At 37.6% G+C, this 27,863-nt stretch overlaps 1 protein-coding gene across 1 annotated transcript in view; it reads right to left on the minus strand.

The window, feature by feature from the left end:
* The window catches only part of sptb (spectrin, beta, erythrocytic), a 180,115-nt gene that overhangs the window by 118,465 nt on the left and 33,787 nt on the right, over nt 1-27,863 (minus strand). The window contains exon 2 of the mRNA XM_039741459.1: nt 17,888-18,083. Within this exon, the coding sequence (XP_039597393.1) occupies nt 17,888-18,035 (148 nt within the window). The 5' untranslated portion in view covers nt 18,036-18,083. The remainder of the gene's footprint in view (nt 1-17,887; nt 18,084-27,863) is intronic.

The following is a 27,863-nucleotide window of genomic DNA, read 5'->3' on the forward strand; positions in this document are numbered from 1 at the left end:
CTGACTCGCATAAATAAGTACAGTCAAATAATGCAGTAAAGGAGCTTTTGAATTCAGCCGAGTGAAAAATGATGGCTGTCCGATTAACTGTGATTTTAGTTCCCTCTCCTTTCTCTTTCTCAGATCACTTTTTGGAAGGTAGTTTTTATGAACAGTTCGAAAGTGCCTTTCCACATTTTCCTTCTTTGGAATAGCAATGATAGACTGACAGACCAGACAAATGCAGTTCGATTGTGACATTGTGAGAAAAAAATCCTCTTCTAATTCCACATCCAGCCCATACCCTCCCCAAACATTTTTTTTTAATTCCTTCTTTAGTCGATATAAATTGGAAGGCTAACTAGATTACAGTCGGAGTTTTGCAGTAGCTTGCACATTTAATTGTGCGTGCGGGATGACCAGTGTGTTAGAACAAAAGAGATCTCAGACTGGCCGCCCTGTATGTCAATCAATTGGCGAATGCCATAGGGAAAATATAAAGTATGACAGACTAACGTTTAAAAAAATTTTTTTTTGAATGCAACGTGATCTACCTGCGCTACCTTTGCGATCTACCAGTTGATCGCGATCGACACATTGGGCACCCCTGTACTAGACTCAGTAATGGGCTATCACTTCATATTAGGCTGGCCCTTACTTTGCATGTTTTTAAATCACTTCTTAAGGCACATTATTATTCCTTGGCTTTTAATTTGATTCTCTTTTGTTTATTGGCTTTAGTACTGTATTATTCTTGGTTGCACAGCACTTTGGTCATCTATTGCTGTTTTTAAATGTGCTATATAAGTACATTTGATATTGATATTGAATCCTCCCATGGTCCAAAGACATGTGGGTTAGGTGCATTGGCAATCCTAAATTGTCCCTAGTGTGTGCTTAGTGTGTGTGTGTGTGCGCGCCCTGTGGTGGGCTGGCGCCCTGCCCGGAGTTTTTTCCTGCCTTGCACCCTGTAGTTAGGGCACAGCGGGTTGGATAATGGATGGATGGATGGATGATATTCTGGTCAGTTTCATGAAGGTTCATATGAAAGATTTGGATTTAGTAACAAATGTTGTACCAGTCCGTAAGAACTAGTTAATTGTTCTATGCTGTGGACTCCAGGAGAAGCAACTTAAGTTCAAAAGATGCACAATGCCTGAAACTTACTAGAAAAGCCTCTTTCATTATAGAGCTAACCCTGAACACACTGGAAGTTGTTGTGGAAAAAGAGAATTTTGACAAAACTATATACCATCTTGAAAAATACCCTCTGTTTCATCTAGGAGGTGCACTCTTGGAGCACTCTTAGCCACAGGCTCAGTCCTCCATGGTGTACTAAGAAGCGCCTCTGGGGATCTTTTCTTCCCACTGCCACCAGGCAATTCAGTGCTTCATTGTGACATCCAAAAATAAATGCTTATTCTCTTTAAATGAATTTTGTTTTTTATGCACAATATACATTTCTTTATTTATGTGTCTATGCATGGATTGATTGTATTATTTATCCTGTGATTCTCTATCTTTGTTTTTTTGGTTCTGCTGCTGTATGCAACTAAATTTCCTTTTGGGATTAATATTGTCTATCTAATCTAATCTAAGGTAAATGCTGGCCAATGAAATCTACACTTTTATATACAAATGCAAGTAATGCGTAATTTAACTAAATTACTTTTAAGAAAACATCTTTAGCACTGTCAGCTCTTGATACACTGTACCTGTGAGATGAACCCTTTGACTTTGAATTTGTTGTGTCAGATGTTGTCTCAGGATTGTTTGGTTCAGCCATGACTTAAGACAGTTTACAAAAGCATACTTAACGGGGACCTAGAATGGTATGAGGGAATTCCTCTTACAAATATGGCAAATTGTAAGAATACACCATGAAAACATTTGTGCAATAAGTTAAAAGCATCATAGGGCATTGTTAGCAGTATAAAATAATATGCTGCCTTTCACTGTTCATCTGAAGTATTCTGTGATGAAGTTTTCTATGAAGAACACTATTCTCTGAATCAGAATAAGGAAAGTTGTCATACTATATAAAATAAAACTAAGATGGCTTATACAGGGCGGCATGGTGGTGCAGTGGTAGCGCTGCTGCCTAGCAGTAAGGAGACTTGGGTTTGCTTCCTGGGTCCTCCCTGCGTGGAGTTTGCATGTTCTCCCCGTGTCTGTGTGGGTTTCCTCCTACAGTCCAAAGACATGCAGGTTAGGTGCATTGGTGATTTTAAATTGTCTCGGGTGGGTGTGTGCCCTGCGGTGGGTTGTCGCCCTGCCCAGGGTTTGTTTCCTGCCTTGTGCCCTGTGTTGGCTGGGACTGGCTCCAGCAGACCCCTGTGACCCTGTAGTTAGGGCTGGATAATGGATGGCTTATACATATAAGTATAGTGCTCATTATAAAAGGAGCTATATGAAATAAAATTGAATAAGCTGTCTGGTGCTTTAAATAGAAATACCTTTAGGATAGAGTTAACTGAGAAAAAACTGCTTTTTCATTGTTACTTTTGCATAGCAAATATTGTTCTGTTTAGAAGCATTATTAGTGAAATGTTGACTGATTTGTAAAGCACTAATCATATATCTGTAATGATGTAATGAAAAGTCTACATTTCATGGCAGCATACAAAGACTACATGTACTGCTTCTCGTGAATATATATCACAATGGTGATCTTTATAAAAATTGACACATAAAGAAATAATTGATAGTAATAATATTGTTTGATTATCTACAGTTTGCGGTTTTTGTATATTCCTCACTAACCCCTGTAACTTGGGATTACTCCCCTTGCATATCAGAAAAGGCAATTAAGAGAAGGCAACACCTGGAGGGGGAATGGCTTCTAGCCACAAAAACTTCTACTCCAATAAAACCAAAATGGGAAGGCATGTTTGGGGTCAACTGGCCAGCTTCAATTAATGTGGAAAATGGCTGCTAAAATGGCAAATTGTTGATATTTCTCATAATGGAAGTAATTCTGCAAAAGAAACACTGATCGCATTTTCGTCTTGATTCCTCTGTTTGGCACAATTTAATAGTGTGAGAGTATTAAGTGAGAATCTTCTGGGATGAATTCGAACTCCATCCAGTGTTGTTTCCTGCGTTGTGTCAGGTGCAGCTGAGATAGGCTTCATTGCTGCAAGCCTCAATGGGATACATTGGATCTGAGGATGTTACGTTATGTAAGTTATAGCAATAAATGTTATCTATACTAATAAAAGGCAAAGCCCTCACTGACTGACTGACTGACTGACTCACTGACTGATTGACTGACTCACTGACTCATCACTAATTCTCCAACTTCCCGTGTAGGTAGAAGGCTGAAATTTGGCAGGCTCATTTCTTACAGCTTACTTACAAAAGTTAGGCAGGTTTCATTCTAAAATTCGAAATTCTAAACATAACGGTCATAACTGGAACCTACTTACGTACATATATACAGCCATAGCCTGCAGCTCGGTCGCCGTGTAAGGCGGAGTTGCATCCCTCATCGTCACGCCTCCCACGTAATTGAGTGCCTGCCCATATAAGGCCGTCCGTCAGCAGCAATCCAATCCACGTTGCCACGAAATATTCGTGGGTGAAGGACTGTGCTTATGCAAACGAAGATGAGATGGTCAGGGATTGACTAGTGCTTGGCACAAACTCAGCGAAAGTACGAGAGAAACTTTTAAGTGCCGGGTCTTAGCTAACATTAAATAAAGCCGTGGACATCGCAAGATCGCACGAGATAGCACAAGCACAGCTGAGAACCTTCGATGAATGTACTCCGAGCGGCTCACGTGAACTGACTTTGCAGGACTGGGAAAGGTAAACCCGTGCATGCAGTGTGTGATGTCTCAGATAAAGAGGAAGACGAGCTGTTTATTGATGCAGTAGGAAAGGAACAACCCTCTGACGCTTAACAAGCCTTTGTAGACATATCAATAGGAATGCAAGGTGTAAAGCTTAAGTTTAAATTAAGTTCATAGATACGCTGCCGCTGAATATTCGCAAGCAAATCCACAACTTAATACCGGGAATGCCTGTTAATCATCTTAGATTCACGAGCACCGATTTGGGTAGTGAACACTTCGATGAATGAAACCTGTTATAACGGTTGACAAACACGGAATGTAACCTGAACACAACACATCCTCCAAATACGAACCTGATTGAAAGAAATAATGATAATCAAATCCTTGATGACAGCAACACTCATAACAGTGACAAAACAATTACATTGACAATCATGTTACGTTATTTTTAAAATGTTTCCTTTTCTTTTTCATAACTTCTTTAACACACTACTTCTCCGCTGCAAAACTCGGGTATTTTGCTAGTGTTTTATATATAGTGATATAGACATTATATTCTAGGTCATGAGCTGCATCAAGTGGGATGAGAGTTTAAACCATAACATGGCAAATCTGAATTATTCCATCAACATAAACTCTAAATACACTAGTAATTCTGAAGGCACTGGACAGTGTTCCAGTATCAGTAATCAGCTAACAAGCACATCTGTGGGAACATGGGAGGAAACCTGCAGTACCCAGAAGAAAGCCTACAGAGATACAGAGAGAACATGCAAATGCTATACACATTCTCATCTTATTTGTTTTAACTCGGCTCCAAATGCATGCATCCAAGAAGGTGTTTTCTTTTGCACTTCTCTGGCATCAGAACATGCATCAGGTCTTCTGTTAACAAGAATCCCATATAGCATGGAAGATCTTCTTCTTCTTCTTTCGGCTGCTGGCCAGTAAATACCTTCTCTACATTAAAAGGTCTTGTAAACTATAAAAATTTTATAAGGCAAAACATATCCATCATCAGCATTAATAAGTAAAACCTGTTGTATAAGAGAATTAAAAGAGTGCCACGCTTCAATGAGCAATTAGTTCAAATGGCAAGACAAACTAGTTGAAAATGTACAGGCATCTAAAAATAAACCTGTGGCCCACACAGTGACTTAAACAAGTATTTGATATGGCAGGAAACTGTAGGGTATGAGTTTAGGAATTAGGACAGGTACGGGTACGTGCAAATTGTTGTGCTAAAACTTGTGTGGTTTAGTAATGGTCACTTGGACTTTATTAATGGGGTCACGGGTAAAGAAAGCGAAAATGGGCATCACATATAAAACAAATTATGCTTAATATTTAAGCTGGTTACAGGGAAGTTGAGATGTGAAACTTGCACCCAAATACAGAAGCTAGACACTGCTTATTTATGGCAATTATTGACATCAGCGGCCAGAATTATAAAGATGGATATATTAACTATATATTTCTCTGGTCAGGTGTCATTTTATATTCCATCAACCTGTATTCTAGCTGTCTCATTATCCCCTTATTGTATATGGCTCACATTTTCATTTTTGCCTCAGATGTGCTGTATAACCTATATTGTCCCTAGTATGTGCTTAGTATGTGTGTGTGTGCGTGCCCTGTGGTGGGCTGTCGCCATGCCCAGGGTTTGTCTCCTGCCTTGTGCCCTGTGTTGGCTGGGATTGGCTCCAGCAGACCCCCGTGACCCTGTAGTTAGGATATAGCGGGTTGGATAATGGATGGATGGATGGATGTACTGTATACTTGTGAACTTCCATTCTTAGATGCCAGTTTGTATACAATTTGCCTGTTTTTCATTGAGTTTTCAAATTACATTTTTCTTTAATTCCCAATACCTAATGATCAATTTTGGCAATTAGACAGTTTCTCTCTGCCACAACTACATGCTTTATTTGCCTGTTTTTAATCTTGTGTCCACATGACATTTTTAATTTCTAATGTTCAATTACCACATTTTATACATTGGTTATTTTTTTCTTTTGTAATTTGCACTGCCCATTTATCTACTACTGTATTCAAGTGTCAGTATTTGTCCACATTTGAGATGTTCAGCTTCTGTACCTGAGTGAGAAACTTTTAGCCCATCTGTCTCATTTTCAGCTTGTATCCAGGTTCCATTATTATTTTTAATATACAATTATCATCCTTATGATATTATTGGCAGGCTTTTGACACCCTATGCTTGGTGTTTAGTTTCTTAGTCGGTTTCTGATCATCAGTTTTGTTGTGTAGATGTAATTCTGTCTGATTTTCTGTTGCAGCTTACACACAGAGTACTGCTTTTATTCATGAGCACATAGGATATACAGCAGAGTATTAAAATTTGGTACCTCTGCAAAAAAAAGAGCTTCTCTTAGTGAAATTGTCATGAAAAAACTGATACCCCAACACAGAACCTCTCCACATCTAAAGTAAACTCAAGCAAAAATAGTGAATAGTTTTTGCACCTTATAAAATATGTTGTAAAGCCCTGTTGTAAGCACATGCTAAAATGATTTTCAGAATTCCCAAGATGCCATACTAGTCTAATGCTCTGCCAGGCTTGAAGAGTTTCTGAGCAGTAAGTGTCCATCCCCCCCTTTGGAACAAACTGAATGATTTAAAAGCATATTAATGCAGTTTTGAATGGCTGGATGTTTCCAGAAACATTTTTGACTTGTCATCTTTAATTTGTTTCCTGCTCTGGTAACATTTTTTTTCCGTGGAGCAAACCCTGTAAAGATATATTTAAAATCGAAGCTGGAAGTTTTAATCGCATGAATGAAATTAGAAGAGCCAGCTGTTTTTACAGTAATTAGGGCCACAAAATAATGAGGACAAAGAAGTACTCAGTTGTATTTAATTTATGTTACCAAGCACCTTTCTCATTGGATATTCATTTTTACCTTGTCAAGAATCCCTGGCATGGGCAAAAGGGTACAGACTGGATTAAAATTTTCCTCTAGCTTTTAACTCACTCGTATTATTTTCAATGTGGTACAGATTGAGGGGATTGACTGTTTTGTAGGTAGGTATTGGTTTTACCACATTTCTCATAAAAGAAAACATCAGGATTAACTATGTTTTTCTCAGATGGCAGTCTTTAAAACTGATCAATGGGTAGAACTATGGAGCACTGCCAAAATATAATTGTTATATTACCACGTTTTTATGTGCATGTTTTTGTGCATTGGGTACTTTTCAAATGTGAGGCTTTTGTTTCTGTTTTTTTCATTTAGACTTGGATTGAGGGTGGCTTGGTGGCGCAGTTGGTAGTGCTGCTGCCTTGCAGTTAGGAGACCCGGGTTTGCTCCCCAGGTCCTCCCTGCGTGGAGTTTGCATGTTCCCCCTGTGTCTGTGTGGGTTTTCTCCCACAGTCCAAAGACATGCAGGTTAAGTGGACTGGCGATCCTAAATTGTCCCTAGTGTGTGCTTGGTGTGTATATGTGGGCTGGCATCCTGCCCAGGGTTTGTTTCCTGTCTTGCGCCCCGTGTTGGTTGGGATTGGCTCCAGCAGACCCCCATGACCCTGTAGTTAGGATATGGCGGGTTGTAGGATGGATGGAGATGGATGGACTTGGTTTGACAATGTTTAATTTTAATCATGTCTTGTTTTTCTTTGCTGTGCATTGCAGTATGGAAGCATCATTATCCTTCAGTGGATTCACAGCATGCAAAAAGCTCTATTAATATAGTTAGCTCTGGCGTTAGGTCTGTTTTTCTGTTTTGATTATTTTTTTTCTTTCTGTTTCTTTGATATCTGGTTTCCTGCTTCTATTTTGTTTTTTTCCGATTTTTGCCCTTTTCCTGTCTTCACGTCTCCATCTCCTGGTTATTTTTTTTCACAGTAGTACTTCAATATATAATGTGTCTCAGAGTATTTAGTCGCACATCTTTTGTATCTTTAGAGTAGTTCTCTGCTTAGACACACCACATTACAATCAAGTATATGCTCTACTCTAATCATACTGCATGCACCCCCTCGTATATGGAAATCAAAGTTACATCCCTGATTTTCAGTAGACTTTAAAACAGTTAACCAAAGCAAGATACCCATTGAGCCTCCATGCCCTTGGCCATGTCTCTTATGTGACATGCTGCAATACTTTGCCTTTGTCCACACTGCCTCCATTTGTTTCTTTTGATTAATTTGTCTCATTGACTATTGCTTATCAAGTGTGATCTCTAGTAGTCTCTCAAGGCTCATTTACATTTAGTTCACTTGCTTATTTAAACAGACTCCTGATTTCTGGTTAGGGCCCAGTCATTCAGATGTCCAAGTTCAAGCTCCTTGTTTATTTTTTTGTTCCTGGATTTTTAGGGATTGAATACTTGTCATGTTGTGTTGTTGTGAATGTTAATGGTGTTAGCATATAGAGGACCTTTTGGAAGAAACACTTGGAATCCACATGGTACTGTACATGCCACCATGTTTTTAGTCATTCTGGTGTGTGTTCAGACCATAGTGTGTGTGTATATATAAAGTGTGCATGGGAGGCAGCTAAAGGGCTTGAATGAGGGCAATTCCGAATCAGACCGGGATGTGCACTGATTCTTTTTCTCGCTTCCCTGCAGACCATTCACGCGAAATTCCACCTGGCCCTGGTGATGTCACTTCCGGGTGTGAACCTATAGATGAAGACCTCTCCGGTTCCGGTCCCCTTGATGTCATGTCTGGGCCCGAGCCTATAGTTGAAGACCTTTCTGATCCCGGCCCCTTTGATGTCACTTCCTATCCTGATCTTTACAAGCCTCCACCTTTCCCCTACTCCCTCAGTTCTGTTTAGGACTCTGATTTGTGCACACCAGTGCTATCTTTTTCGTTTGCAATTTTGCAGCCAGGAAAATAATATACGGGTGGCTGCCCCAAACCTTGCTATGGCTCATGATCAAGTTTGTGCCAATATATATTTTTATCTATCTATTTGTGTTTTTATTTAAAAAGCTTCTGTAAAGAGTCAAGTTCTATCTACAAATACCCCTCTCTCTACCTATCATGTTAGATAGGCCTACTCAACATGTCATGTGATTGACAACAGACACAGCAACCCAAAGCAACCTGCTCATGACAATGCACAAAATAGTGGCTACATCCAAAAACTAGAGCTCAAAATGGCATTATGGTGAAGTCAGAAGATAGTCATTAAAACACTGTAATGAATTTTACCTATTTTGTTAATTTTTTTGACTAAAAAAATGTTTCTTCTGAAACCTTATGTAGGATCCAATTTTTAGGGTTAGTCTTTTAATTCAGTTTATTTCTACAAAGTTCAAATTTACTTAAATTTATTTTAAAGTTTTACTTTAAAGCTTTAGTAAAACAATATTGAGAATGAACTTTTCTGATAGATTTTTTTTACAGTCTTCTACTGTTAAATTTTCGTCTGCTGCTATCTCTTTCTTTTCCTTTGATTGGATAATTTCTTGCGGAAGTTCAAATTGCTTCATCATTAAATCTTCTGCTTCTAACATTTATTTGATGATCGAAGGAGCAGTTTGTTCATTTGTCTTTCCGGATAATGGTCCTTTGAACGCTTCCCATAATTGTAAAGCATCAACTTCACCCGTCATAATTAAGTACACGAAGAAGTGTCTTAATTTGTCAGGCATCAGACATCATTTCAAACACAGTCGTCCGATTTACATAACCCAGCTGCTCGTGCCGCTCCTTGAAAAGTACCGTAAGTAGTTCCATCTATAGTTAGAACATCTTTATACAACATTGCTATTTTCGATTCACGTAACAATTATTTTAAATTAAACCGTTCGATATCTTTTGTTGATACAATATTTGATCGAGCAACACTTTTACAATATTTTTTTCCGGGATGCCACACTCTTTTTTGTTTCTGCCATGTGTAATGTTAAGGAATGTGCGCATACGTATATGGTTTTGCATTTAGGCTACGTCTGTTTTATTAAGTTCAAATAATCCAATAATTGTTTATTTCTATTTTTCGCTACCTCTAAGGTTCTGCTTCTTCGCCCTTTTTAAATGGAATATTCTGACCTGGTAAATGAATCCGTAATAATTCAACAGAATGGCTTCGACCGTGCATTGGCAATTCTATTAAATGCCACCCGCTTTCTGCTGCACTGACGTACCGAGTATCTAAATATACTTGAACTTCGTCCTGAGACTGTTCTTTGGATACATTCACGCGTACTCTATCGTGCCCTTTATGAATGTACTTGTAGATGTACTTAATACTCATAACAGATGCACAATACTAGACATTAATATGACAATAAAATCGTTTGAGCAAATACGGGTTATATGGTACAATTACTGAATTATCGAGCGTCACAATTTTACCATCTTTCTTTCCGTGATAAGTGTGTTGCTTGTTACGATTATTTCTTCGGCGATAAACAGAAAAGTCAACCTTAGTCATATCTGTTGTTTGAACGAATGCTTTTGGAAATCTCTTTAAGTACTTTTTTTCTTTTGAGTCCCAACATACTGAATCTTTTAAATATGGTCCGTGAGACGTGTTTAATGACTGTGTACCATAATTCAGGATAGGTTTCTATGTTTGGAATTTCAGCACAGACAAACTGATACACCCTCAGCAGTTAATCATTTATTTTGCAAAGTAACCAATAAATGCATGTGAGGCAAACCCCGTTTTTGAAATTCGATCGTGAAATGTATGCTCTGATTTGACCGAACCCTGTTTCGAGTCCATTCAATAAAAATATGACTTTCTGATAAAACAATGTACTTACGAAAGTGGGAATATCCACAGCCGATGTAGCCGGTAGCATTTTTCTCAAGAATCTGCGGATTTCTGGCTATTGTGGATTGCACGTCATTGTAATCAACAAGTCTGTCCGATTTATACGGGATATTGCTATTGCATCATGATATAACTGTTGCAATGCTCTTGGAGTACCTTGATATGATGATGGTAATATTACTGCTTTACCTATTTTGAATATATCTGAACTATTGATATCGATATTTGAAATTTGAACGTGATCAATGAGACCTTGCATATGTTCCGTTCTAAGTTTTGCTTGATTCGATTTAATAAAGAAGAGATGATTAGCTTCAACTTTTAGATAGACATTAATAATGCAATGTAGCGATAGACGTTGCAGATCTTTCTTCTTCGCTTAGTCGTTGCTTACTTTCCTTATCAGAATTTGCACATCGATTATTATTGTTCTTTTTTTGCATTTTTTGGGAATTATTTTCTCTCCAACGCTTTTGTGTCTCTTTTTGATGCGCTGCTCTTTCTTCTTCGCTTAGTCGTGGACATGTCATGTTTAACTTGTTAATTTTTTAGAGCTGCTCTTTCTTCTTTGCTTAGTTGTTTTTTAAGCTCTATCCAACAACTGAAAGGTTAGATAACCGTGATCTTGTTTGAAAATGTTTGTAAGTGGGGCGTGGCTTGCCAAGGTCACCGTCTCATGGGACTTGCTTCCAAAGGATGTCAGTATGATGTTACTTGACCGTGTCGGGGGACGTGAAAGTGTCTCTCTGTCTCTCTTAAAAAGATCACCTCTCGTTCCAAGTTTTTTTTTTATTATAGAGAGATATAGTATGTTTGTAAGGTGAAAATGCTTTAGACATACGGTGGTGTGAAAAACTATTTGCCCCCTTCCTGATTTCTTATTCTTTTGCATGTTTGTCACACAAAATGTTGCTGATCATCAAACACATTTAACCATTAGTCAAATATAACACAAGTAAACACAAAATGCAGTTTTTAAATGATGGTTTTTATTATTTAGGGAGAAAAAAAATCCAAACCTACATGGCCCTGTGTGAAAAAGTAATTGCCCCCTGAACCTAATAACTGGTTGGGCCACCCTTAGCAGCAATAACTGCAATCAAGCGTTTGTGATAACTTGCAATGAGTCTTTTACAGCGCTCTGGAGGAATTTGGGCCCACTCATCTTTGCAGAATTGTTGTAATTCAGCTTTATTTGAGGGTTTTCTAGCATGAACCGCCTTTTTAAGGTCATGCCATAGCATCTCAATTGGATTCAGGTCAGGACTTTGACTAGGCCACTCCAAAGTCTTCATTTTGTTTTTCTTCAGCCATTCAGAGGTGGATTTGCTGGTATGTTTTGGGTCATTGTCCTGTTGCAACACCCAAGATCGCTTCAGCTTGAGTTGACGAACAGATGGCCGGACATTCTCCTTCAGGATTTTGTGGTAGACAGTAGAATTCATGGTTCCATCTATCATAGCAAGCCTTCCAGGTCCTGAAGCAGCAAAACAACCCCAGACCATCACACTACCACCACCATATTTTACTGTTGGTATGATGTTCTTTTCTGAAATGCTGTGTTCCTTTTACGCCAGATGTAACGGACATTTGCCTTCCAAAAGTTCAACTTTTGTCTCATCAGTCCACAAGGTATTTTCCCAAAAGTCTTGACAATCATTGAGATGTTTCTTAGCAAAATTGAGACGAGCCCTAATGTTCTTTTTGCTTAACAGTGGTTTGCGTCTTAGAAATCTGCCATGCAGGCCGTTTTTGCCCAGTCTCTTTCTTATGGTGGAGTCATGAACACTGACTTTAATTGAGGCAAGTGACGCCTGCAGTTCTTTAGACGTTGTCCTGGGGTCTTTTGTGACCTCTCGGATGAGTCGTCTCTGCGCTCTTGGGGTAATTTTGGTCGGCCGGCCACTACTGGGAAGGTTCACCACTGTTCCATGTTTTTGCCATTTGTGGATAATGGCTCTCACTGTGGTTCGCTGGAGTCCCAAAGCTTTAGAAATGGCTTTATAACCTTTACTAGACTGATAGATCTCAATTACTTCTGTTCTCATTTGCTCCTGAATTTCTTTGGATCTTGGCATGATGTCTAGCTTTTGAGGTGCTTTTGGTCTACTTCTCTGTGTTAGGCAGCTCCTATTTAAGTGATTTATTGATTGAAAGAGGTGTTGCAGTAATCAGGCCTGGGGGTGGCTACGGAAATTGAACTCAGGTGTGATACACCACAGTTAGGTTATTTTTTAACAAGGAGGCAATTACTTTTTCACACAGGGCCATGTAGGTTTGGATTTTTTTTCTCCCTAAATAATAAAAACCATCATTTAAAAACTGCATTTTGTGTTTACTTCTGTTATATTTGACTAATAGTTAAATGTGTTTGATGATCAGAAACATTTTGTGCGACAATCATGCAAAAGAATAAGAAATCAGGAAGGGGGCAAATAGTTTTTCACACCACTGTATGATGCAATATCCATCCATCCATCCCGCGATATCCTAACTACAGAGTCACGGGGGTCTGCCGGAGCCAATCCCAGCCAACACAGAAGGCAGGAAACAAACCTCGGGCAGGGTGCCAGCCCACCGCAGGGCACATACACACACACACACGGGACAATTTAGGATCACCAATGCACCTAACCTGCATGTCTTTGGACAGTGGGAGGAAACCGTAGCACCTGATAGAAACCCACACAGGCACGGGGAGAACATGCAAACTCCAAGTAGGGAGGGCCTGGGAAGCAAACCCAGGCCTCTTTACTGCAAGGCAGCAGTGCTACCCACTACGCCACCGTGGCCAATGATCATACAATAAATCAGTAGTGTGGACTAAAATGGCAGCCTTATAATTTCTATATAGCACCACTCCATAGACAACACTATTTGAAGGCCATTTACAGATACAGTTTAAATGTGTTCATCTTTTAATTTGAGCTTTGGCTATTTGAGCATCTTGCTAGTATCCATAGAGTCTATGGTTGGAATTTAATTGAACATATCATATATTGTATAGCATCCTTTTTTTATAATGAGTGCTGTCACACAGCCCTTTACTGGTTTGTTTAAGTGGATTACTAACAAGCTGATTGACTCAGTGGTTGTGACTGAAACGGTTACAGTGTGGTTTAATCAACAACCTTTCAATTATCTAACCTTTATTTTCCACAGAGACAATCCAAGGTCTTAGTCATGAGACAGCCAAACTACCTACCTCTCATATGCAGCCAGGATGAGTTTAGGGATGGGTTATTGTTACAAAATATTTTGTTTAGTAAGTGGTTTGAGATGGACATATGCTTAGGACTAAAACAGTTTCTGAACTGTCCTGGATACCCTTAGGAGTCACCTTTCATGCTGTTCACTGTAAAGTGAAAGAATGGTATGGTACATTGTGCTGAATTTCTGGGTGTATGAAAATTAACTGATGTAAGTGACACTCTTCTCTTCTTTTTCACTCTCTTCATTGAGGATGCAGGTTAATGACGAAGCCTGGAGAAAACTCTTCACTTTTTTCTCTGGTTCCTTCGAAAGTTTTGATCATTTGTTTTAACCACTTTTTTCAATTACACTGTTGAGACAGTCCTCCCTAGCATTCATGTATTTTATAATATATACAGTATTATGATGGCTTATAATATATATTGTGATGTTTCCCTGAAACTACAGGATATTATAGAACGATGTCACAAACTGATGACATTCTGTCTCTTTATTTTTTATACTTGCGTCCTCAACTGTTTTTTTTTTTTTTACCTTGTTAACTGAGTGTCAACTATTCAAGTGTATTTAGATAATACCCATTATTCACACACACATATGTTTGGACGGCCTTTCACTAGTCTGAATCCTTCCAGAGCTAAGAAACATAGAAATTCAGTCAGATACTTTCAGATTTGATTGTTATATTCAAACAGCAACACTACACAAACAAATAAGCTTGCTTATATTCAAGGACTAGCTACTCATTTAAAAATCTTAAGGCATGGCCACTATCAGACAGCATCTGCTTCAGTCAGTCAATGTGGAAGCTCAGGAATCCTGCCGCCTCTGTCCAAAGAAATGCCTGAAATTAAGAGGTGTGCTTACCAACTACAGTTGCACTCAGTGGTCTGCCTCATGCCCAATGATGTATAAAGATCAATGGGGAAAGATATTTATATTTCTCTGGCCTAGAAGCAGCTATATGTAATTCCAAGTTAGTTTTTTAATTGGATCTGTTTTTCCCTACTTTTTCCAAGTCCTACCTGAACCCAATCCAGATCTGGTTACATCACAGACATTAAAAATTCACTCTGAGTCACAATTATTGGAAGGCAGAGATTGTATATGATAATCCAAATCATGTTTGGGGACATTCTGCTTATTCAGTAAGGGATTGATCCTGTCACATCAACCATTAATAAGCACAAGGCACCAAGTGCCTTAACAGGGCAATATCAGCACCAATAAAATAAGGGACTTTTAGGAAGCATCCAGAATTATTGCTTATCCACCATTGTTATATTACTTCTTTTTGCCTGAATATTCAGTATTGCTGCTTGCAACCTTGTGTCAGCCTTGTTCAGGGTTCTGCTTAGGAAAGCCAAGTGACAATATGACATAATCTACAGGTAATTTATCCCGATAAGGCCATCTCACACATTTAGTGTTTAATGAGAGTCTTCTAGGCAATTGTGGATACTCTGTGGCAGTATCCATAGCAACACATTTGGAAAATGACTCTAATAATAAAGAATCTCTGCTTAAATGTCATCCTGTGTGTGTATATGTGTGGGCAGATAAGTTTGCAAACCAAACATAAACACTGATTCACACCTCATAAGAGTAGATGTCCTCCTGAACCACATGTGAAATATATGTTTTCATACGTAGAAAATGAGCTGTACTGGCAGTGAAGTAGTGACATTCTTGTGCTGCCAGGATAGCTTTACCAACTTTGAGATAAGGGGACCAATTGATTAATTGACTTTATTGCTTGGACAAAATGTTTGACTGTAAGAAGGCATATTGTTTTAATGGCTCCAGAGTAGAACTGGAAACTACAAGGTTGTCAGTTCATTGTTCTCTACAGAATATCTATGTTTTTTATAACTATATATTTATTTTAGGGTGGTGTAGTGGCACAGTGCTTGGTGATGTTGTGTCACAGTTGCTGAGTAGACCTCTTTGTCCCAATGTTTTTGCAGGTACTGGCAACAGGTTGACTGGTGCTCTGAAATTGCCTGCTGTCTGTGTGCTATGCCTTATGCTGCCAAAACAGACACCCAAGTTCCATCCCAAGTCCAGATCACAAATTAAGAAAATACTTTATGGAAGTACTTTTCATAAATATAATTTGCAGTGCAGTCAGTTCTTATTTAGTGCCTTTGGTAAAAAACGCTGTCAGAAATGTGCTTTCAACAATCTTTATATAACAGCAGTATCAGAAAAAACATCAGGAATATACTCTACAGTGTAATCAGTTTTTACTTAATATAAATCATATTTTAAAGCAAAATATAAAATTTTCTTTAATCAGTCTTTATTTTATGTAGTGTTGTTACTGCAACACACTCTCAGAAACTTAACAGTATACAAAGCAGACATTCTTTATATAGTACCTTTAATGCAAAGCTGAATTAAGGATGTTCTTTAACCATTTCTTATGTTGTGCAATGACTCATAATAATCAGATATATAGATGGAAACAATAGGCATTGATAGATAGATAGATAGATAGATAGATAGATAGATAGATAGATAGATAGATAGATAGATGGAAACATAGATAGATAGATGGAAACAATAGGCACTGATAGATAGATAGATAGATAGATAGATAGATAGATAGATAGATAGATAGATAGATAGATAGATAGATCTTTATTTGTCCTAAGGGGGCAATTTAGCATTATATAGAAGCTCAATAAATAAATACCAACATCTACCTTCAAATACACATGAGAACTGCTAAAAAGAAAAACAAATTCTGATTACTCTAAAGATGACAAACAGCATCAGTTTCAGTCACAGTAAAGCACTGTGCAGGTGCAGAAAGGAACCCCAGTCACATTTCTAGACAGACTTCGGCTAAATAATGTGTTGCCTGAAAGTTATCAGAGTGCAGTATTGTCAAGGATGTGGTTTAATCTGATGTATGTTACATTTATGTGTTTGTCTTTCATAGCAGACTCTGCAATAACTTCAGTAGCATTAAAATAATTATTTGCAATAGGATCTGCAATAGTGAGCACTTTAGTGAAGTGCTTTACAAATCAATAAGTCTCCTATTTCCTATACCTGTAATATCAGGGTCCAATGCAAATTCCAGGCACATCGGCTAGTTTAGAGTCACCAGTTAATGTAGCAGGTAGCGTAATGGAATGAGAGAAAACACAGAATAGTGGGAGCAGCACCTCTGTGCACATGGGGAGAATGTGCAGCCTTTACATAAATAGTGAAGGTTATGGGATTCAAAACTGTGAGGCAGCAGATCTAAGCAGAGTGGCTCTTTGATACAAGACTGACACTTTTACAAATATATATAAATCCATAAAAAGAAAAAAATATAGGCCATGTCAAAGACAGTTTCTTCTAAGGGATTAATAAAATATACCAAATCAAATAAAAATCTATTTTTTCAGACCTAACATTAATCATTTTACATTTAAGTTTAAATGAGCAGTTTTTTTAGGTGATGCTTTCTTCAACTCACTTTACACATGTTGAGTGCATAATAAATTTATTTTCTACAGAAGTGGGCAAATTCATTTGCCCAGGGTCACACACTGATTTGGATCCAATATTGGGAATTTAAATTATTGGATATTTATACTTAATTCATAATATTATTACAAGCAGCTCATTAGCCTGTGTGATAGTTCTTTTTGTTAACAATTCTTATTCTAGTGTGAAAAGCGTAAAATTAAGGAACAAAAGCTAAAATGTTCAACCAACCATTGATGATTTCCACATTAACTCCAATGAACAAGATAATCATTATACCACTAGGTGGTGCTTTAACCCTTAGAGATAAAAAAAGATGATCAGTTTTTATGAATTACACAAAGAGCTTCTCTTAAATCCATCAGATATTTACATGAAATTAAATACTTTTATTTTTGGTGTGTAATTTGCATGGCAGCATAAAACCTTCTCGTGTCCAAAATGTGAACAAAAGCTAATTTATTGTCTATGATTGAAACCAAACTTTGATGGTAGCTGTTAACTATAGAGCAGACAATTTTACTATACAGTACTCCTAACTTTAAGCTAACTGCCCACTTCAACTATGTAAGTGACTTATGTTCCTCACTTTTGGTTTTAATGAAATGATTGTACATGACCCGCACACAAGTTTGTGAAATTTTTTGTATTGCTTACCTGCTAGAGCTTTGATCCTGGACCTTTCAAAGAGTCTGGCAGAGCTGTTGTCATTGTCAAGCTCTTCATCCGATAGCTCCCAGCGTGTGTTGATGTGGCTATATTGTCGCTGAATCTCCTCATTGTCAAATTCAGTTGTGGTCATCATTGTGATGGCTCTCACTTCTCTTGTTCTTCTTGGTCAAACCTATGTGCTCTGCAAAATGACATTATCTGAGTTGATGCATGGCCTAAAATTTGGTTCCTGTTGCAGTCATTTCTAGCATACACACATACAGTACACCTATGTCCAGCATACATAAACATTTCTACTTGTATAGACACCATTTCAGCATCATACATACATGCATATATACAGTGGTGTGAAAAACTATTTGCCCCCTTCCTGATTTCTTATTCTTTTGCTTGTTTGTCACACAAAATGTTTCTGATCATCAAACACATTTAACCATTAGTCAAATATAACACAAGTAAACACAAAATGCAGTTTTTAAATGATGGTTTTTATTATTTAGGGAGAAAAAATCCAAACCTACATGGCCCTGTGTGAAAAAGTAATTGCCCCCTGAACCTAATAACTGGTTGGGCCACCCTTAGCAGCAATAACTGCAATCAAGCGTTCGCGATAACTTGCAATGAGTCTTTTACGGCGCTCTGGAGGAATTTTGGCCCACTCATCTTTGCAGAATTGTTGTAATTCAGCTTTATTTGAGGGTTTTCTAGCAAGAACCGCCTTTTTAAGGTCATGCCATAGCATCTCAATTGGATTCAGGTCAGGACTTTGACTAGGCCACTCCAAAGTCTTCATTTTGTTTTTCTTCAGCCATTCAGAGGTGGATTTGCTGGTGTGTTTTGGGTCATTGTCCTGTTGCAGCACCCAAGATCGCTTCAGCTTGAGTTGACGAACAGATGGCCGGACATTCTCCTTCAGGATTTTTTGGTAGACAGTAGAATTGATGGTTCCATCTATCACAGCAAGCCTTCCAGGTCCTGAAGCAGCAAAACAACCCCAGACCATCACACTACCACCACCATATTTTACTGTTGGTATGATGTTCTTTTTCTGAAATGCTGTGTTCCTTTTACGCCAGATGTAACGGGACATTTGCCTTCCAAAAAGTTCAACTTTTGTCTCATCAGTCCTTAAGGTATTTTCCCAAAAATCTTGGCAATCATTGAGTTGTTTCTTAGCAAAATTGAGACGAGCCCTAATGTTCTTTTTGCTTAACAGTGGTTTGCGTCTTGGAAATCTGCCATGCAGGCCGTTTTTGCCCAGTCTCTTTCTTATGGTGGAGTCGTGAACACTGACCTTAATTGAGGCAAGTGAGGCCTGCAGTTCTTTAGACGTTGTCCTGGGGTCTTTTGTGACCTCTCGGATGAGTCGTCTCTGCGCTCTTGGGGTAATTTTGGTCGGCCGGCCACTCCTGGGAAGGTTCACTACTGTTCCATGTTTTTGCCATTTGTGGATAATGGCTCTCACTGTGGTTCGCTGGAGTCCCAAAGCTTTAGAAATGGCTTTATAACCTTTACCAGACTGATAGATCTCAATTACTTCTGTTCTCATTTGTTCTTGAATTTCTTTGGATCTTGGCATGATGTCTAGCTTTTGAGGTGCTTTTGGTCTACTTCTCTGTGTCAGGCAGCTCCTATTTAAGTGATTTCTTGATTGAAACAGGTGTGGCAGTAATCAGGCCTGGGGGTGGCTACGGAAATTGAACTCAGGTGTGATACACCACAGTTAGGTTATTTTTAACAAGGGGGCAATTACTTTTTCACACAGGGCCATGTAGGTTTGGATTTTTTCTCCTAAATAATAAAACCATCATTTAAAAACTGCATTTTGTGTTTACTTGTGTTATATTTGACTAATGGTTAAATGTGTTTGATGATCAGAAACATTTTGTGTGACAAACATGCAAAAGAATAAGAAATCAGGAAGGGGGCAAGTAGTTTTTCACACCACTGTATGCTAGTAATTAGGCATACAGTACATTACATACTGATTGAAGTTTTTTTTTTTCACATGCGCAACATATTCTGTAACAGCAAAAAGCAGGAGATGTGATCAGCAGATTCTTATTACCAGTGGGCTGCCTGCTTTTACAAATACAGTTAAAATTAAACAAAGTTCATGCAATTAAAACATACAAATACTTAACACAATATTTATATTGCTATTGTGACTTTCAGTGTAACAAGTTACAATGTTTGTAGCTGTTTCTTTGACATCCAGCACTTGAGCTACATCCGTTGTATGAAAATGTACCATAGAAATAAATGTTGTTGTGGCTCTCAGAGGTTTTTAAAAACATTGCAGAATATAAACATTGATGACCCTGCCACCATATAACCCCCATCACAGACAGACCACAGTTTTCAGTATTTTAGGATTTTAAAAATGTGCACGTGCCTCCAGAAAGATGAGCATTCTGTTAAATATTAGATATGATTAATAAGTACAATTTCTACCTAATTTGCTATGTGATAGTAGTATGCCTGCCTTTATAGATTTGTATTTTGTTATCTTTTCAGAGCTTTACTTAATGACAGAATATGAAAATGGCAGATAATCTAGAATCAACCAAATCTTTAAAGAGAGATTTAGACAGAATGCAAGTTTTAGTAGATTTATGGCAGATGAAGTCTAATGTAAGTAAATATAAAGTATTACATGTAGGAAGTAGAACTGTTAGGTTTGAATACACAAAGGGAGGTCAGAAACTTGAAAGTAACACTTATGAGAGAGTGAACTGAGAGATATGGTGGACCGGTTGCTATCAACATCTAGACAGTGGACAGAAACTATAAGGATGTTAGGTTTAAATAGCAACCCTTTAGTATGAAGTACAAGTCAACAGAGGTTATAGTTAGCCTTTATAACGCAGTAGTAAAGCCTCATTTGGAGTACTACATGCAGTTTTGGTTTCCAGTTTATTAAAAAGAAAAAACAGCGCTTGAGAAAGTCCACAGAACAGTGACTAGGCTGATTGTGGAACTGCAAGGTATGAGGAAAGGCTGAAGGAACTGCATATGTTTAATTTAAAATTAGGTCTTCAAAAAGAACATAGGGACACAGATGAAAACCTGTTAAGTGGAAATTCAAACGCTGGAAAGTTTTTCTCTGCACAAAGAAGCAAACAAACATGGAATAAATTACTAAGTAGTGTGGAAGATAGTATGACCTTGGGGACCTTTAAAACATGACCTGATGTTCTTTTGGAGAAGACTGTTGAAAAGAATTGTCAAGTTTTTATTAGGGTGAATGGCCTGTTCTAATATTATATATAAAAAAGTATTAAAATGCAGGTGTTGTTGCAAGCCTTACTCATAGATGGATGCACAGTTAAGAAAATGAACAGGAAAAGATGAGAGAGTATTGATGACAGGCACATAAAATGATGATTGTCCGACATAAAAATTAAAATGGTGGAATACAGTGCACCCTGTGTTTAAGTCATTTTACGTGGTGTGAGGGTACTTTGTCGTATTCCCATTAAAGATTACAGCCTTCTGTTCCATAAATATCTTCTATACCTGTATGTGTAAATTTAGTCTTGTATACTTCATAAAATGTCATACTGTCAACTACATTGAGAAGACACTTTGTGTGGTACAAAGATGTCCCAAACCTTGTGTCAATCCCACGGTATTTCAGACTGTCCACTTTGAAGTTCAGTTTTATGCTAAAAGATGGAATGTGAAGTTGTGTTTGGCAGATGGACTTCCATCATAATGCACATTCTGGAACAGGAGTAACATACTCCTTGGTGACTCCATTGGGTCATGTCAAACATGGACACCTTCTAGCTGAAGTGATTTTTGGACACGGTTGGCTGTGTCTTCTGTTGTTTCTCTCTTAACCAATTATGTAAGGTTATCAAATTAGTACCCCACATTTCCAAAAAATTGGCATTCACTGTGTATGGACTATCATGTTGGAAAGGCATGTGCCTTTTTTCACTTTTTGCAAGGTAGGGACATTATTTTGTCTTTTAATACTCGTTCAATTTCTACACATTACAGGAAACATAATGAGGTGGCTAATCCGTCAGTGTGGCTTACTACTCAAGACTTAATATGTCACTGCTCCAGCTAGGAAAATCTGTAAACTGATGCAACTTTGTCTGCCAAGGATTCAACTTTCTATGGAAATGTAATACTGCTGTTTGTCTTGATTATCATTTGCTGGTGATGGATTATCACCCCATTTGTGGTTACTTTCAGCATAGGCTCTGGCCAGCTACTTTCCTTTATTGGATTAAGTAGGCTTCAGAATATTACATTATGTGTAATTCATCAAGCAGAAAAAGACAACATTACATTTGTAGGGTTAGTATTTTGTTTACTGCATTAAACCCTATTTCAAATTGTTTTAATGATTTTTTTCACTATTTTTTAAACTGGCCATTGAATTTTATTTTATATAGCATCTTCCATCCTAAGAACACTTAATAGGAGTTGTTTAAAACTACTAAAATAGTTCCATCAAAGCTTGTACGCTGTAATGCTGACATGTTATTGTGTTGAACTTTCTAATTGATGTTTTTTCTCTTTTTAAATTAGTTAATTCATTTTTATTTTATATAATGCATCAGGTATTTTGCAGGTTACATAGCAGCATTTTGAAATGCATGTTAAATTAGTTTTTGTCTTGTTTTTATTATTCAGCTATGATATGGAACCCCACAGACTTTATTTTTTTTCTCCAGCTTTTGGAGTTTTTTTTTTTTTTTTTTTTTCTGTCCACCCTGGCCATCGGACCTTACTTATTCTATGTTAATTAATGTTGACTTATGTTTATTTTTTATTGTGTCTTCTATTTTTCTATTCATTTTGTAAAGCACTTTGAGCTACATTTGTTTGTATGAATATGTGCTATATAAATAAATGTTGATTGATTGATTGACTGATTTGATGTCATTGTACTGACCCTGCTCAACTACTGCTATATAAATCAAGTAAAAGAGGATTTTCATTTCATGCTGACTAGTGCTTTATGCAATGAAAACTATATTTTATAGAAGTTTTAAATTATGCAATGCAACTGCTAACATGTACAGTCTAATTTTACAGTATATAGTTTATTTAACAATATTGTATTTCATAATGCACTTTTTAAATAAGTTAAGAAAAGAGCGTAGTCCCATGCAAGACGTGTTGTTGGTCCTGCAGTATAATTTTATCGAATCATTCATGCAGGACTGGTGCCTTGCAGCTCTTTGTGCAATTTTACAACTAATTTTATCCCTCTTTGTTCAGTAAATAACTTATTTCTGCTAAGACTGACAATTCATTTAGGTTGCATTTACAGTATTTTTTCTTTTTTGCCCAATATGTCATTCAAGTGAGACAGTGAAACAGTGAGATATTGTATAACACCTTAAAATTCTAAAAAATAAACTCCCGCTTCAGTTTTTTATTTTCAATTTTATTCATTTTATTGTAATTATTCCATACAAATAGATACATTTTTACAAAAAATAGGACTGAAAATGGGCGGCACGGTGGCGCAGTGGGTAGCACTGCTGCCTCGCAGTTAGGAGACCTGGGTTTGCTTCCTGGGTCCTCCTTGCGTGGAGTTTGCATGTTCTCCCTGTGTCTGCGTGGGTTTCCTCCCACAGTGCATTGTCCCTAGTGTGTGGATGTGTGTGTGTGTGCCCTGCGGTGGGCTGGCGCCCTGCCCGGGGTTTGTTTCCTGCCTTGAACCCTGTGCTGGCTGGGATTGGCTCCAGCAGACCTCCGTGACCCTGTAGTTAGGATATAGCAGGTTGGATAATGGATGGATAGGACTGAAAACAAATCAACCCCCACCCCTGAGAAAGAGAGCATGGCCAACGGAGTAAAACTTAAAATTGATGAGTTTAATAGGTGGATAAAGATAAATGGAGAAGAAAAAGAAATGGGAAGAGAATTACTTCCTCAGTGCTTTAACAGCTTACTCTAAACCAGGGGTGCCCACACTTTTTTGGCTTGCAAGCTACTTTTAAAATGACTAGGTCAAAATGATCTACCTACATTAAAAATGTTATATATATTTACATAGCAAGCCAAAAACTACATACATTGAGTATCAGAGGTGCGTAGTAACGAGTTACATTTACTTTGTTTTATTTACTTGAGTAACTTTTTTTTTTTTTTTAAATCTCTTCTTTAGTCGATATACTGTAAATTGGAAGGCTAACTAGATCACTTAGATAGCCAGAGTTTTGCAGTAGTTCACGCGTTTGATTGTGCATGTGGGATGACCAGTGTGTTAGAAGAAAAGAGATCTCAGACTGGCCGCCGTGTATGTCAATTAAGTGGCAAATGCCATAGGGAGGATATATGATAGACTAACATTTAAAAAAAAATTTTTTGAATGCAACGCGATCCACCTATCTATTAATCTATCTATCTAAAATATTATTGATTAGATCCTGCCAGGTTTTGAAGAAGTTCTGCACAGATCCTCTAAGTGAGAATTAGATTTTTTTCCAATTTCAAACAGTATATAACATCAGTGACCCTCTGACTTAAAAGAGGAGAGTTAGGATTCTTCGAGTTGAGCAAGATAAGTCAACGTGCCAATAGTGTAGTAAAGGCCATTACAGTTTGTTTGTCCTTCTCCACTTTAAGCCCATCTGGGAGTCCACCAAAACACAGCTGTTAATGGGTTAGGAGGGATTGTGACACAAAAGGCTGTCTGAAAGGCATTTAAAGATTTTGGTCCAGAATGATGTTAATTTGGTGCAGGCCCAAAACATGCGACCCAGTGAGGCTGGAACTTGATTGCAGCATTTGCAGGTTGGATCTTGCCCTGGAAACATTTTGGACAGTTTTAAGCGAGACAGATGTGCTCAATATATAATTCTGAGTTGAATCATTGTATGCTTTGCGCGTATGGAGCTTGAATGAATTCTCTGCATTGCTACCTTCCACTCGTTTTCTGATATGTTGAGTGAGAGATCTTTTTCCCACTGTCCTCTTGGATCTTCTGTTTTAAGATGACTAGAATATTGTAATGGACATGGCAGATATAGAATAATTCTTAATCTGAAAATGTGTTGTTTTTTCAAATGATTTCTGTGGATAATTTATAAAATGTCTGTATGCCATGTCGTTCACCTCACTAATCATACACATACAAGTAAGAATTTCAGTGTACTCTGTGACAATAATGATCATGTAGAAACCCTGTGATGACTCCACTTCTTTATAATGCTTTTTCTATTAACCAAATTTATAAAGCTCATTACTAAAAAGTTAAGAAAAGCAGTTGTCAATGCTTAATGCTTTTTTATGTTCATGAATTTTAAGCAATTATTTCAGTTTGTTTAAAGTAAAAGTAAAAAGATCCTGATCTGATAGAGCAAATTTTATATTAAACCTTCTTAGCAAATGATTTGTAGAAAATGTAAGAGAATAAAATTAGTCTTACATAGAATAATATTTAACAGTACTGATAAATGATCATCATAGGAATGTTTCAGAGATTTTGCAGCTCTATTTTCTAAAGATGCAGGTGTTTTGCAAAGAACTTATGGATCATATATGTTGTAGTCTAAGGAATAATTCATTTTTGTATATTTTCCCATCTTTATTGTATAGGTGTTTAAACTAATTTTCTAGCTTTTTATTACAAATAATACATTATTTATTGTATTCAATGTCTGTCACGCTGAGCATATTAATTAAGCACTTTAAAAATCCGGTAAGTATGTTTGATGCATGACACAGGCATTGTTATACTGAAAATCCTTTTTGGATTTTTGAACAAATGTTTCTCCCATTAATGTTTTACTTCATTATTGGAGATAGGTTTGGATTAATACAATTTATTGAGGGCTTTTCAGAGAAATGAAGACTGTAAGGAGTTTGTACTTTGGTTAAAAAAAAAAATATATATATATATAATCTTCATTTTGTAAATAGCCTGTCATACCAGGGCTAATCAGCTATGTGTCTATTGGGTAATTAGTCACCCTGCCTTGAGCTCGATGTTGCTGGGATGGGCTCCACCCTCCAGAACTGTGAAACATGTAAAGCGGGCTTGAGGGTGTTCTATAGCATTAACTCAGTTGATGCTTAGGGAGTGCGGAGTCTGCTCTACAGCTCAGCTCTTTGGCCACTAGAACCCCACTACCTGTGAGCTGCTATAGGAGAAAACCCAAATGCATAATAAATAAATAAAGATGGCAGATTCAGATTTACCAAGAGACTGAAATTGGATAAGTTTTTCATTAAACTTAACATAGCATAAGCCATCCGGTCCGGCCTGCAGCATCTAGGACACCGTCTCGAGTGTTGATGAATCATATCGGAAAACCCCTGAATTATTGCAGGAGTCCTGAGCTTTCCATTTTAAAATAAAGGTGTCAAAGTGGTGCTTCAGACCAATGTGGTAGGGGAATCATTTTTGGTTCCTTAACAAAAAAATCCACATGAAGGTTCCAGAAAGAACCTTCTGTTTATTTATATTTATAACAAGCTCCATAAACAACAGGAATAGATGGTAACAGATATCTGAAATACCATTGTGTTCCTGGTTTTAAAAGGAGTCTCACTGAATACAATATCACAGTGTGATATTCTGGATTTATCATGTCTTGTTAGGTAGCCTACTACACAGTAAAGATTTCTGCTTTGTCCACATATTCGGAACCATTTCAGAGCCCAAAGAACCATGTTTATATGCAAAATAACCCTTCACAGAATAGAATGGTTTTTTGGCAAGGAATGGTTCAACGAGGAACCATACAACCCAGTATAGTAATGTACCATTAAAGAACCCATATTTTTAAGAATGTTGCCTTCTGTGGCTGACCTCGGATTTCAGGGTTTTAATTTTACAGTAACACTAGCAAATACAAATATACATATATATATATATGCAATTAATAATAATAATAGTGCCCCTTTGATTGGATTTTCCAAACGTGTTTACTTGTAATTGTTTTTAAAACAAATGATACAATCTCTTAAGTGAGGGCAGCAGCAAGCCTCTCAAGTTAAAAGTCATAGGCTCAAAATCTCTAATTATATCATTTTGTGGAGGAGTCTACGTTGGCCTTCTGTCGGTTTTTATCCAGTTGCTTGGAAAGGTGGTGGATTTGTGCGTGCCAGGGCACAATAGACAGATTAGATGTTGGTTCTTCTTTTTAGTTCATTATTGATCAAGTATTCAATTGCAGAAATACCTGGGACAGACTTGAAATGCTTGTTATATTAAAAAAAATAAAATATCCTCCACAGCCACAAATGCATTCATTGGCAATTGTTTCATATTTTCCAGCTTTCACTAAATTATTCCATGTTATTTGTTGAGCCAATTTTTAACCATGTATTTATTTTTAAAACGAAGGTGTATGCGTTTATAGTAATGTACTCATAGTGTCGGGCAGGCGCAGCAGTCAAGGCTGAGCGGCGCATGTGCGACTGAAGGGTGTGATGCTGAACGGTATTTTTTTTCAGCAGGCCTGTGTGTCCTGATAAAGTCTATCTCTGGGTGACGTCCAGAACAGGCACTGGGTTATCGGGGCGTGTCAAACGCAGGGGACGCATGCCATACCCTCCACTCCACATATTCAGTGTAGGCTTAAATTACTTGAACTGTCACAACGAAAAATAACATATAACAGCAGTGCCTAACGAGTTATATAGTGTTACATTGTGGAACTGATTTTGATAAGATGGCACGCGAATATCACTTGAAAGTCTTTTGACCCTGAAAAGACCACCATACACATTTTATAAATCGATCAGTAAAGTGTGTACACCGACTTTCTCAATTACATTGTCGCGGTTTGCCGGAGCCTAATCTGGCAGCATCGAGCACATGGCCGGAATCAAACGTTATACTAACCATATTGTATTGTAACAAAAGGGCTGAATGAGTGGGTTATTCGGACATTTTATGCTAGTCCAACAATTGCCGTCCTTTATATTTTATTTTGTATACTTATTTACAGTACCTTAAGTGGTCCGCTACGCCGTACCG

Source organism: Polypterus senegalus, chromosome 18 (genome assembly GCF_016835505.1).
Source record: "Polypterus senegalus isolate Bchr_013 chromosome 18, ASM1683550v1, whole genome shotgun sequence".
NCBI lineage: Eukaryota > Metazoa > Chordata > Cladistia > Polypteriformes > Polypteridae > Polypterus > Polypterus senegalus.